This window comes from Clarias gariepinus, chromosome 14 (genome assembly GCF_024256425.1).
Source record: "Clarias gariepinus isolate MV-2021 ecotype Netherlands chromosome 14, CGAR_prim_01v2, whole genome shotgun sequence".
Lineage (NCBI taxonomy): Eukaryota > Metazoa > Chordata > Actinopteri > Siluriformes > Clariidae > Clarias > Clarias gariepinus.
This window is the reverse complement of record NC_071113.1, coordinates 6,026,250-6,040,547: the sequence shown is the minus strand read 5'-3', so window position 1 is coordinate 6,040,547 and position 14,298 is coordinate 6,026,250. Positions and strand designations below refer to the sequence as shown.

Genomic DNA, 14,298 nt, shown 5'->3' with positions numbered 1-14,298 from the left:
AGGTTTATCCACGTCTAGACAAACGTCAATGAGAGATCATGTTCCTGATTTAGATACATTCTTTATTGTCATTGCACAATGTACAACGCAACTGGTATCCTTCCTTATGGTGCATAAAAATAGAATAAAAGGATGAACATACAGTAAATAATAAAAGAGTATAAATTTATCCAATCTTTCTTAATCTACAGTACTGTAATTGACACCAAAACCAAAAGCTCGCCCCCTTGTGGTTGTCATACAATATGATTCAATTTTAACCATGCATCTGCAGGATTAACCGCTGGATGATTACGTATTCGATCATTCATAGATCTAATGTTAGAAGTGAATGAAAAGAAATGAATACAAACAAGTTTCAGCAACTTTTATTGCTTAAACTGCCAGTATGACAAGCTCTACCAAAAAAAAAAGAAAAAGAAAGGAAAGAACACATGTTGGTGACACACTGGAAATCAAAGCAAAAAAAAAAACCAAAAAACATCATTAACAAGAACAAAACCCCATATGGTCCACTGTTTATGGTACCTGCCGTTCTAATGACTGCAGGTGTCACAATACCAGCTCAAGGTCTGGGTCAGCACGAGTATAGTCTTCAGTAACAAAAAGCCAAGCAAAGCTAGATTAATATATGTTATCATACATAGAAAGATATCATCATATAGACGGTGAGTGAGAAATTCTGGGTACCTTCGGGCATAAAATACTATTTAATAAATATATAGAATGTGAAGGAATAAAAATGTGATTCTCTATGCCTGAAACATGTACGTGGAAAAACAGGTTTCCTGTAAATACCCCAAAAAGAAAAAGAAAAAAACCCACAGTGAATGAAATGAAAACCGTAGCGCATTATTTTCCTACAACTCAGTTTAGTTCCGTACAAACTGATCAAAAGTTCCTAAATAACTTTAGAAACCAAATTTGCTAAAGGTTTTCATTTGACTCCCCATTACATGTTTTATCCTTTCTGCATTGAAATTGTGCTATTTATCTCTACAATTACAAACACAAACCCATATTCTCCACACAACAATATTGTTGTTTCAAGAAGTTCAAGAAATAAGCAAGCGTACGTTAATTAATATGGCACGAAGCTCCTAGAGTAAACTTTAAACGAAAATGAGATGCGGTGAAATTCAAAATGACAGGATGGAAATGACTTACTGAAAATGGCATCGCTAATACTGGAGGTTTACAGTCTATTAATAATAATAATAATAATAATAATAATAATATCTCGCTGTTTTTGCCAATGTGATGACTGAAAATATTTTTGGTTGGTATAAAGACTGTAATGTATGTACAAAGGGCATCTTATTGATGCGTTTACCTTTAAAAAACTGTTACTTAGGTAGGGGGGGTGGGGGTGGGGGAAGACAATTATCCATTAAGCATGCTTACAGTTTCTGTGCGTGAATGTGAGTACTTTTATATATCTTTGATTAAGTAATATCTTACAAAACTATTCTTAGAAAACTACTTCGACGACGGCAAAGCAAGCTGAACAGAAAATGCGTCTTTCGGATAGACTTTGCTTTAAAAAATATAATCTCACCCCTTCATTTTTTTCGTCTTAAATAGTTACACGTACAAATGATGCCCGGTACAGTCTGTGGATTTATCTTCAGTAGGTTTTGATTGTCTGCTCAGGGCATGTCGATGCCGAGAAAGGACGGACGCAGTTTTGCTGCCGTTTTAGCAAACGTGATGTTCGAGTGCAGGTGAAAAAAGTATACGCTTATATTCGCGAGCAATGAAAGAAGAGTTTAAAAAGGAAATAAAAGCCGGCTGCATGAGAGAAGAAAAAATAAACCCTGCTGTTAAAGAGTTTGGTATGTGTTCAGACAGACAGTGACACAAAGCTGTTGTACTGCTGGATGTTGCGCTTGAGGATGTCCGAGCAGGGACCGAGCACTCGCTCGAAACGTGGTCGGTCCAGCTTCACGCACTTCAGAGGACCGCGGGCCACTACGGTGGCGGCACGGGGGCGATTCATTAACAGTGCAATCTCACCTAGAACACACACACACACACACACACACGGAGAGGTGAGTGAAATTGACTATAATCAATTATTCTATGTAGTGCACAATAAATTTGAATAAAACTAAAACGTGAAAAATGTGACCAACTCTACATAGTACATCCCTGCAGAAAAAAAAAAAAAAGTTTAAACTATTGTCATCATTAGGAGATAATTACAGCTGACAAATGTCTGACTCCATCTTTATAACCTTCATTACCAGTCTAGTCCTTTTACAAGACTGTAATTTAATAAATAATAACGAACGGTTGTTTCTGAGCAACAGTAACACCTTTAAACAGCTATCGAGAACCGAGCTACAATTACAGAAAAACACAATACCATTAAATGTCTGTTAGAGGATAAAAAAAAAGGGAAAAACAAAAAGTGCTTACCGAAGTAGTCTGAAGGTCCTAAGCGACCCACTTCTACAAACTCCTCGTTCTCGGATCGTCTCTGCAGGACAGCTGCACTTCCCTAATGAAACATGACGCAAAGCGTTACAGATGCGAACGGAGGCGGTGGGAATCACTGCAAACTTCTTATTAAAAAATGAACACCGGGGTACCTCCAGTATGATGAAGAATTCATCCCCTGGTTCTCCCTGCACTACGATCTTCTGGCTGTCCTCAAACTGCACCGGCTCCAACGCGTCAGCCACCGTCAGGCGCTCCCACTTATCCAGGGACTCTGGGAACCGACAGCCATCAAACACGTTACAGCTACAATGCATTGGTTTTCACATGACGACAATTATATAACCATATACGATTTAAACGTTCTGCCTTTGTTTCTGTTTTTTAAATAGTATACACTAGTACTGCACAATTAGTCACACAATATATAGTACTGATAGTCGGGAATTTATGTAGGGTTTGCCAATAATTTAAGCATTTGTTTATTTTTTATATATTTTTTATATTTTGAGGTGATAAATAAATATCGTCAAACATAATCTTAATGAGATCATATCCCAGGAGACTTAGGGCAACAAGGTGGGAGATACACCCTGGACAGGGTGCCAATCCATCACTGGGCACTAACACATGCACACACTCATTTGGGAAAATTTGGAAACGCCAATTAGCCTAATCTGGAGATCTTTGGACTGTGGGAGGAACATGCAACCGAACGAGGAAATCGAACGCGGAGGTGTAGTTCCCCTGGAAACTACACTTCCACCCTGGAAGTTTGATTCCCGGGTGATGCTGGGTGAGCTGATTGGGCCGAGCTCTCTCGGAGGGGAGGGATGGGAGGTACTTTGTGCTCCCACAGTAATCATGGCTGTACAGCCAATCAGGGGCGTCTATGAGCTCATGCGAGCGGAAGGAACGGATAGCACTGTCCTCCAAGTGTGTTACTCCGCTCACTTAAAAAAAATGTTTTGTAATCATGCAGATATCTAAAAAACAAACAAAGATGTTTCAATGATCTGAAATATTTATTTAAACAAATACTGGCAAATGCATAACATTTACACATGCAGCATGTGTGTTTGTTTTATTTACTTATTTAACTTTTTTTGATTTTTTTAATTATATTAATTTGATGGTTATTTCAATGTATTATTTAATTCATTAGATCTTATATTTTACTTTTAGTATTTAATCATTATTATTATTATGTTAAACTGCTCAAACCTCACGACTGCTCTTTATATTTTAAAACCTTGCATTGACTTACAGTAGAGTACTGTAAGCGAAATGCTAAAGTCAGTATGATAAACAGGATTATGCTTTTGCCATGAATACATATATATATATATATATATATAAACCTCAGTGTGTTGCTACCACAACCATGTTTTATTGAACAGGTAATATTTCTCCTTCAAAGTGAACAAGCCCTAATTAAGGATACAAGCTGGACATTCTGATCAGTAAACAGGAAGTACATTTACACTCACTGTAAAAGTTTTTATCAGAACTCTTAACCACTTCATCATGTGTAACTACTGCAGGAGCATGATTGTGATATTAAAGCAAACAACGCCCTTGGCTGTTAGTACTCGTAATGTCGGCTCTCTCTGAAAAGTTTAGCAACACTTACCGAGAATGGATACTTTACTAAGGAACTCTTCGTACATCTTCCTCTTTCTCAGAGTACTTCCCTAAAAACACACACGGGTTCATTGGCAGGTTACAAAGATTATTTGCATTCAATTGAAAAGCACTTGATAAAATCAATCCGATTAAAGTTCGTATTTCATTACCATCAGTATTCTCCTGTAGCTGTCTCTGTCGATGCCCCATAGTTTGACGTTGGTCTTAGCTCGGACCGTGGCCGCGCGGGGAGTACCGTAGATCAGTGCCAACTCCCCGAAGCTACCGCCTTCGCCGATGCTGGTGGCCCACTCGTTGTTCACATAAACCTAAATCACATCCACAAATAACTTTTACTACACACCAGGCCTCGGCCCAAACAAAATGCTCATAGCACATGTAAGATCCAACCGTACATCAAATGCACATACTGAATGTTATCATCAGCTGGCAAATTGCAGGCCTTTGTTTATGTATTTTTTTTTTTTTCTGTAACAGCATCTGCATTAAATACTAATAAGGTCACATGACCCGAAGAGATGCTTACGTCCATTTCGCCTTGGTCGATCACGTAGAAGTTGTCACCTTCATCACCTGTGGAAAGAAAAATTTTTTTTTTGACTTCACTTGTTTTTGTGTTTGATCCTAAATTTTTTAATTTGATTAAGTAATGTAAATGTCAAACCCTGCTGAATGACCGTCTCTCCTGCGATATATGTGACTGGGAACATGGCATCGAATATATCACTGTGTGAAGGGCAAAAGACAAACAGTTAATGGGTTACAACCTAAAATTCTATTCAACGTTTGTTTTGTGAAATAAATCCATTCCTACCTTCTTTCATTGTCATCCAAGTGTGAGAAGAGCACGTTCTTTTCGATGGCTTTGGCGAGAGCCGCCATGGTTTTGTAGTCTTTAGGAATAACCTTTAAAAATATCAGATACGTTCTCATTGCTTGTCTTTTAGAGATTATTAGTGTTCTGGTGCGAGCTATAGTGCTACTGACCTTTCTCACGTAAGAGGCGGCGTCCTCCTCGGTGTAGACCTCAGCGCTGATGGCTCCCCTTCTACAGCGGCCCTTCACCACCGGGTTCATGGGGGGAGAAACCTCATCCTCACGTGAGTCTGAGCGTGAGCTTGCCTTCTGCTGGTTGATCAGCTGCTTCGCCTCCTCCTGAGTGAGAACCGCCAAATGATCAGTGAGGACTAGACATCTGTGTAAAGGTGTGCTAATAGTTGAGATGTTTAACAGTGAAGATAGGAGTATTTTTTACATGAATGGTGTGAGCTCTCATGGTGCAGTGAAATCTTATCAGGTTATCTTAAAAAACTGACAGCCAGAATGTCTGCCAGACTAACTATTTTAGTATTTACTGCAACAAAATACTGGTCAGTTTACTTAGAAAACAATTACTTCACTCCATTTTAAGAATCTTTATTTTAGAGTATGGATGTCTTAACTTGTAAGAATATTTTGTCTGCATATATTTTTCTGTGCATCTGCTAAATGTTGTAAAATGTATAAGGGAAAGGGGCTGGGAAATAAAAAGACCTTTTCAAGTCTCTCGAAGTACTCTCTGAGGAAAGCCATGGGCCTCTCGGGCCGCGCCGTGCACAGCTGCACGATGCAGTCCTTCAGCAGCTGCTGGATGTTGTGCTTCTGCACATAAAGCTCGCACTCACGCAGACTCCTCTCCTCTTCACTGCTGGATGCCATGCTGCTGACCAGGCTCTTCAGACCTTCTGATCTGGGGAGAAAAATGACAACAAGAGTTAGTTTGGAAGAAAACACAGCAAGAAATGACTATTGTAACAATAACAAAAAAAAAAAAAAAGTAAAATCTTAATGCCATAAACATAAAGAATTACAAAATATCAGTTTACGTTAGGATGGAGCTGACATACGGTACGTAACAAAAAAAGGAAACTCGTTGATAATCACAGACATGCTGCACACGTATCCTTTTAAAAATAACCTATGTCAGAAGTGTTTACCGTTGCAATAAATATTTTATAGATAAGATTCTTTCACCACTTGATTGAAACATCTGTAACTTTTATGGATGTAATATGGGAACGCCTCGCTGCCAGACGCTGCTCTACTTTCTAACACAGTGTGCTGCCAGGGAAATATTTCCTTTATAAAATCAGGACGGTTGTATTTAACGATCAAACTGAGCTGGAACAAAATCAAGAGGGTTGACAAGGCTGTAGGAGAACACTGGAAGTTTTGGGATTTCTTTGAAAATGAAAACAAAAAATCATTATTTTTAAATAATATTACTCACTTTAGAGGTGTCATTACCGCCAATAATAAATGTCAATATCATGTGCAATCTAAAAAAAGGTCTACTCATGCTCCAGCTGCTTAAAACACAAGACTTAATGTGGCTTTTTGTTCATTTTAGGATTATTTGGCATAAGACAGCTTGAATTGATTATAATCTTTTTATAAAACATGTTTCTATAAACAATGCTACAATTCCAACTATTTCAAATTCTTCATTTGGATTGAAAGACATATGAAGCACCTGGTTTTTATTTATTTATTTATTTATTTTTATGAAATGTTTTTCACAAAATAAATTACAATACTTTTCATATTAGATATATTTACAACAGCTGGAGCCCTAGTGGTGTGTTTGCTGTTTTGAAACAGACATCTTTTTAAAGAACAATATCAAAGTCTATCTAAACAAGTACAGAGACTGTACTAACATTCACTAATTTATTTTTGGCCACAGAGCATATCAGTGCAAAGCTGAACATCCAATAGACAACATAAACTACTATGGAATTAAACTATAACAGAATTAGCATCAAAACTTATGTAATATGCTAAATATACTTTTTTTTTTTTTTAATGCACACAGCATTTTATTAAAAATAAAAGTAGATTTTTCTTAAAAGAAAACCAATTAATCTTTGTTTCTCTTATATATTTTACATTGCTGTTTAATTAATCAAAATTACATTTTATCCGATTACTCGATTAAATTTTTGTTAGAATACTCGATTATTAAAAATTCGATAGCTACAGCCCTAGACTGGAACACAGTCTATAAACACTGGACTGAGACAGTTTGAGATGGAGCTGTATAAACACTGGACTGAGACACAGCTATATAAATACTGAACAGAGACACAGCTTGATAAACACTGCATTGAGAAACAGCTTTATAAACAATGCACTAAAACGCAGCTTTATAAACAATGCATTGAGACGCAGCTTTATAAACACTGCACTGAGACAGCTTTATAAACACTGCACTAAAACACAGTTTGAGACATAGCTTTATAAACACTGCACTGAGACACAGTTTGAGACACAGCTTTATAAACACTGCACTAAGTCACAGATTTATACAGACTCCACTGAGACACAGCTTCATAAACACTGCACTGTGACACAGTTTAAGACACAGCTTTATAAACACTGCACTGAGACACAGTTTGAGACAAAGCCTTATAAACACTGCACTGAGACACAGCTTTGTAAACACTGCACTGAGACACAGTTTGAGACACAGCTTTATGAACACTGCACTGAGACAGCTTTATAAACACTGCACTGAGACACAGCTCTATAAACACTGCACTGAGACACAGCTTTATAAACACTGCACTGAGACACAGCTTTATAAACACGGCACTGAGACACAGCTTTATAAAGACTGCACTGAGACACAGCTTTATAAAGACTGCACTGAGACACAGCTTTACGAACACAGCACTGAGACACAGCTTTATAAACAATGCACTGAGACAGTTTAAGACACAGCTTTATAAACCCTGCACTAAGACACAGCTTTATAAACACTGCACTGAGACACAGCTTTATAAACACTGCACTGAGACACAGCTTTATGAACACTGCACTGAGACAGTTTGAGACACAGCTTTATGAACACTGCACTGAGACAGTTTGAGACACAGCTTTATGAACACTGCACTGAGACAGTTTGAGACACAGCTTTATGAACACTGCACTGAGACACAGCTTTATGAACACTGCACTGAGACACAGCTTTATGAACACTGCACTGAGACACAGCTTTATGAACACTGCACTGAGACACAGCTTTATAAACACTGCACTGAGACACAGCTTTATAAACACTGCACTAAGACAGTTTGAGACACAGCTTTATGAACACTGCACTGAGACACAGCTTTATGAACACTGCACTGAGACAGCTTTATGAACACTGCACTGAGACACAGCTTTATGAACACTGCACTGAGACAGGTTGAGACACAGCTTTATAAACACTGCACTGTGACACAGTTTAAGACACAGCTTTATAAACACTGCACTAAGACACAGTTTGAGACACAGCTTTATACAGACTCCACTGAGACACAGCTTTGTAAACACTGCACTGAGACACAGTTTGAGACACAGCTTTATGAACACTGCACTGAGACACCTTTATAAACACTGCACTGAGACACAGCTTTATAAACGCTGCACTGAGACAGTTTGAGACACAGCTTTATAAACGCTGCACTAAGACACAGCTTTATAAACCCTGCACTGAGACACAGCTTTATAAACACTGCACTGAGACAGTTTGAGACACAGCTTTATAAACACTGCACTGAGACACAGCTTTATAAACACTGCACTGAGACACAGCTTTATAAACACTGCACTGAGACACAGCTTTATAAACACTGCACTGAGACACAGCTTTATAAACACTGCACTGAGACACAGATTGAGACACAGCTTTATGAACACTGCACTGAGACACAGCTTTATACAGACTCCACTGAGACACAGCTTTGTAAACACTGCACTGAGACACAGCTTTATAAACAATGCACTGAGACAGTTTGAGACACAGCTTTATAAACACTGCACTGAGACACAGCTTTATAAACACTGCACTGAGACACAGCTTTATAAACACTGCACTGAGGCACAGCTTTATAAACAATGCACTGAGACAGTTTGAGACACAGCTTTATAAACCCTGCCCTGAGACACAGCTTTATAAACACTGCACTGAGACACAGCTTTATAAACACTGCACTGAGACAGTTTGAGACACAGCTTTATAAACCCTGCCCTGAGACACAGCTTTATAAACACTGCACTGAGACACAGCTTTATAAACACTGCACTGAGACAGTTTGAGACACAGCTTTATGAACACTGCACTGAGACACAGCTTTATAAACACTCCACGAGACACAGATTGAGACACAGCTTTATAAACACTGCACTGAGACACAGCTTTATAAACACTGCACTGAGACACAGCTTTATAAACACTGCACTGAGACACAGATTGAGACACAGCTTTATGAACACTGCACTGAGACACAGCTTTATAAACAATGCACTGAGACAGTTTGAGACACAGCTTTATAAACACTGCACTGAGACACAGCTTTATAAACACTGCACTGAGACACAGCTTTATAAACACTGCACTGAGACAGTTTGAGACACAGCTTTATGAACACTGCACTGAGACACAGCTTTATAAACACTCCACGAGACACAGATTGAGACACAGCTTTATGGACACTGCACTGAGACATAGCTTCAGGCCCTCAGAAGCGACGCCATCTTTTCATTTGACACATAAACACCTGGCTGAAACCCAAACGCCTCCGGATTGGACAGCAGTGCACTCAGCAGGTTGCACAAGGCGTTATTACTCCTTCACACCCCGCGTTAGTGCATTTCCATGCGAAGTGTGCAGCGGATTCGGGAATCACAGAGCACAGGCTAGCTGATTAGCGCTTAGCAATTCAGCTACATTAGCACAGCTTCGTTACAGCCCTGTTCACCGTCAAGTTCTGCTCTGACAAGAATTATAAAACAACGAAAAAAAAAATCATCCAACATCATCGATAGACTCGAATTAATCTAAACTTGTTTTTACCTAGGATTTTAGGCTGTTTAATATCTTCTCTTCAACTGCCGAACCGTTTCAATGCTCCACCGGAAACGGACGAAACCAATCCAAAACTGCCATTGACGTCAATTCGCCTCTTTGACACGGAAGCTGTAACCAATGGCAACCTTAAAGTGACAGGCGAGCATTATGCAAGGCAAAAAAAAAACCAAAGACCTCTTCCTGTTACAGGAGGAAATATCACCTTGAAGTAGCAAATACAAACTGTATTTGTAATCTTTCTTATCTGAATGTTTTTTTTAAGAAGTGCCTTAGTACAGTCACCTCAGTGCTTATTAAGATTTGGAAATATTTAGTACCCTGCAGAACATTAATGGCGGCACGTTGGCTTAGTCGTTAGCACTAGGGTCTGTGTTCGATTCCTGCCTCAGGTCTGTGTGCATGGAGTTTGCATGTTCTCCCCCTGCTTGGTGGGTTTCCCCCAGGTGCTCCGGTTTCCTCTTGCAGGTATAAGTGTCCATCCTGGCACATCGGCCATACTCCCCACCCTGGAGACACACTATATGGACAAAAGTTTTTATCCAAACCTGCATTGACATTGTATCCAAATACATATACTTCAATATGGAGTCGGTCCCCCTTTTGCAGATATAACAACTTCCACTCTTCTTGGAAGGCCGTCCACAAGTTTTGGAGTGTTTCTGTGGGAATTAGTGTCCATTCTTTCTGTAGAGCATTTATGAGATCAGGCACTGATGTTGAAGGCCTGGCTCCCAATCTCCATTCCAGTTCATCCTAAAGGTGCTTGATGGGGTTGAGTTTCAGGCTCTGTGTTTGGGCTAGTCAAGTTCTTCTACACAGAACTCATCAAACCATGTCCTTGCGCTTTGTCTGTGTTGCTTTGTTCACTGGAGCACAGTCATGTTGGAATAGAAAATGGCCTTCCCTTTGTTATCTGTTGCCACATAGTAGGAAGAATAACATTGTCCAAGATGTCTCGGTCTGCTGAAGCATTGAGGTTGCATCTCACTGGGGATAAGTACGTGGAGCCGTGGGTAACCTCTATTGAATATAATATAATAAAATCTCATTTAAATGACTTCTTCAGTAGAACCTTTTCTACATTTCGGGACCAAAAAGATTTCAAAAAGGCCAAGAAAAACAGAAACAGTCGATACACAGATGATATAAACCTGCAGGCAAATCCAAATGGTAATTTGAAAATGTATACACCAATCAGCCTTAACACTTATTCACCACTGGTGAATTGAATAACATTTATTATCAACTATCATGGGTGCTCAAGGTTTAATTATACATGTGGGGCCCAAAGGCTAGCCTGTCATGTCTGAAACCGCAGAAAAACCATTGAAAAATGGCAATGCCGACCATGACAGAAAGGCACCAGAACACTCAGTGCACCACAACTCATCATGCACAAGGCCCCCAACCCAGCCTCTAAACTCCCACTCTGATTGAGAACCCATAGAGGCCCCGCCCTATAACCCACAGCACACAATGGATTCATTGCCAATGTCCTGGTGACAGACACCAGTCCATAGATGTTGCTAGACGATGTAACATGTTAATTTGTATTCTGTTTGCGTCAAAGTATTTGCATAGCAAGTAGCAGTAGAATGAGAATGTGGTGTGTACGGAGGTATAATAGCAGAAACCAACACCAGATTTCTTTTTTCTTCTTTTCTTTCCCTTTCTCCATTCTTCCTTTCTTTTACATTTTGGAGAAGGTAATTAGCTTTAAGTGACTGAATTTACGACTTATTTTAGGAGAGGGTGATCCTTTTCCAAATCAGTGATTCTGTTTTTTTTTCTCTTTTTCTGACATGTTGATGTTATGTCTTACACTTTGATGTTAAAAAAGCAACAAAATGTGTTTATTTTAAAGTGGCGTGATGCTTTTCTATACCCACTGTGCATAGTGGCAAACCCCAAAATTTTTTCTTAAATGCTTTTGATTCCTTATTGTTTCTCTGCGCCACCTCACCTGTCTTTTCTCTTTAACATAAGTTTATTTATAGATTGTCTCTCACTGATGCTGACATTTATGATAAAATGCCAGCTTTGTGTGTAAAAAAAAACTTCCTGCATATTCAGTCAAGAATAAATGGAGCATGAAGAACATTCAAATCAGCCTACTTGACTGCAGTTGTTGAGAGCTCCTGTAACCTCCAGTAACTTACTCACCAGTTGAACGCCAGATCAGATTAGAGGACTAAGATGTCAAGATATTAGTTCAGCTTTCACCATATACAGTCTTCCTAAAACATTGGAGTCGATTTCCATTCTCATATTCTTGGCCGCACTAGTCACCACTCCCAGGCCCATGGAAGAAATTCTCCCCAGAACATGAGGTAGCGCGGCCAAGTGGCTGGAGTTAAGCACAGGTCTCTGTGGATGAATGATTTTAAATTTCACTCCTGCCAGTCAGGCTTTTGCTCGGAGTGTTCCTTGGTTATGGTTTGGCTTTGGTTGTTGGCTCTTTGCAAAGCGTTTAAATGGTAAGTTTCTCTGTTATTATGCACTTTGACAGGCTGTGGAAGCAGAGTTCATTTTTTACCCTTCCCATTTTTACTAACAGTCCAGTCCTGCCTGACTTTATTCAAAATAACAAGTATAAATGCACTGTTTCAATGGTTTTTATATCAGGGCTTTATGGACTTTACCTGGAATTATCATTACATAAAAAAACAACAACAACAACAATTTTATGACATATTATATAATTAACAACAACTTGAGTGAAATGTAAAATCTTTCACATTTTTAAATAGATGTCAGTGTTTGGTTTGATCTTTTCTTACGAGGGGTGTTCAAGTCAAACCAGGACTTGTGATGATAATTTCTGGCAAAGCAAAGTGTAAACCTGAGTGACATAAGACTTCACTCACGGTACGGCGATGATACTCTTAAAGATGATTCTACCCAAGGTGGCTTGGAGCCCACTGCAGTCGTTCTGATGACCATTTCACCAAAACCACTTTTACATTACAGGAACACGGCCGGGAGTTATTGCCACATCCCCTGTACAGTCCTGATCTTTCTCCAAAGCCTTTTCCACATGCAAAGGAGTTCCTGAGAGGCCAGCGTTTTAACCATGAAGCAGGCAGTCTAATCATGGCTTTGGCATACTAAAAAAACTTTCTACCTTGATGGTGCCCAAGTACTAGTGAGACACTGGGATGAGTGCATTAGTGCAGCAGGGGATTATATAGAGAAATAAAGGGAGTTTTTACTCTCATAACTGTGTTCTGTTATTCTGCACATTTAAAAGTCCTGGGTTGACTTGAACACGTTTTGTAATTTAGGGAAATTGCACACTTGAAAGTGCACCCTTTAATCTATGAGATTAGAGATGAGGACAATCTGATATTTTACATATTATAGATTTTGGTAAGGGTGGATCTCAATAATTTATCATAACGCTCTGCTCTGAAAATCTACATCTAAATCCATGAATTCTTTTGCTATTCTGTAGAATCATCAGTCAAACAATATATTATACTGTACATCTAAAAAGTGCATTTTAAGTAAAGAATAAACACTATTAAGAATCAATAAATCGGCTTTTTCATTTTTAATGTTTTAAGTTGATTATATATAGGATCTAATACCGCATGTATGCCATTAGTATCTTCTTTCTACAGAAGTTAAATCAGAAGTTAAAGGTACACTTCAGCTTTTTTCCCCTGAGAGTGTAAAGAGTAAAGTCAAGAGTAACTCTTGGCGGCCCCCTAGTGGCCATGAACCCTTATTGAATTTGTATTTAGTACCAAATTCTGTATTTTCATACAGCTGGATTTTAACTCTAATCACCATTTTTTATTTCTCTAACAAGCTTGCTTATTTAGAGCATTATTAGTAAGGTCAGACACTAAGGTCAGGTGAGGAGCCCTGGGGTGCTGCTGGCTTTCCAGTTCATCCCAAAGGTGTTTCATACTGTTACAGGTTTCATCTCTTTATACCAGTAATGGGAAAGTGTAATGTACTAATGCATTCTATACAATTTGTTGTTTCCAACTTTGTGGCAACAGCTTGTGGAAAATCGCATATGTTGTTGGTCTTTTGGTTGCTCCTGTCAAGGGGTCGCTTCAGCAGACCATCGGATCGGCACAACAACTTGTTTTGCATCCAGTTGCTGGGGTTGGGGGTTTAAGTAGAATATATGGGTGTGATTTCATTATTATTATTATTATTATTATTATTATTATTATTATTATAATACTACTCCTACTACTACATTTTTTTACCTTTTTATTTCTCAATGTACAATTACACTTTGTAAATTCTTATACATGTATATGCTTACATTATTTATTTTATTCCAAATTTTTACA

General features: G+C 38.7%; 1 protein-coding gene across 1 annotated transcript; it reads right to left on the bottom strand.

Moving 5' to 3' along the window:
- Positions 1 to 352: 352 nt before the first annotated feature.
- On the bottom strand, positions 353 to 10,078 carry prkar1ab (protein kinase, cAMP-dependent, regulatory, type I, alpha (tissue specific extinguisher 1) b). The gene is made up of 11 exons (XM_053511129.1): positions 9,971 to 10,078; positions 5,623 to 5,818; positions 5,077 to 5,244; positions 4,904 to 4,995; positions 4,754 to 4,815; positions 4,616 to 4,662; positions 4,239 to 4,397; positions 4,076 to 4,136; positions 2,595 to 2,716; positions 2,422 to 2,503; positions 353 to 2,016 (listed from the first exon to the last, which is right to left on the bottom strand). Exons 2-11 carry the CDS (start codon positions 5,785 to 5,787, stop codon positions 1,844 to 1,846), a joined length of 1,131 nt encoding a protein of 376 aa, XP_053367104.1. The 5' UTR covers positions 5,788 to 5,818; positions 9,971 to 10,078; the 3' UTR covers positions 353 to 1,843.
- Positions 10,079 to 14,298: the final 4,220 nt, after the last annotated feature.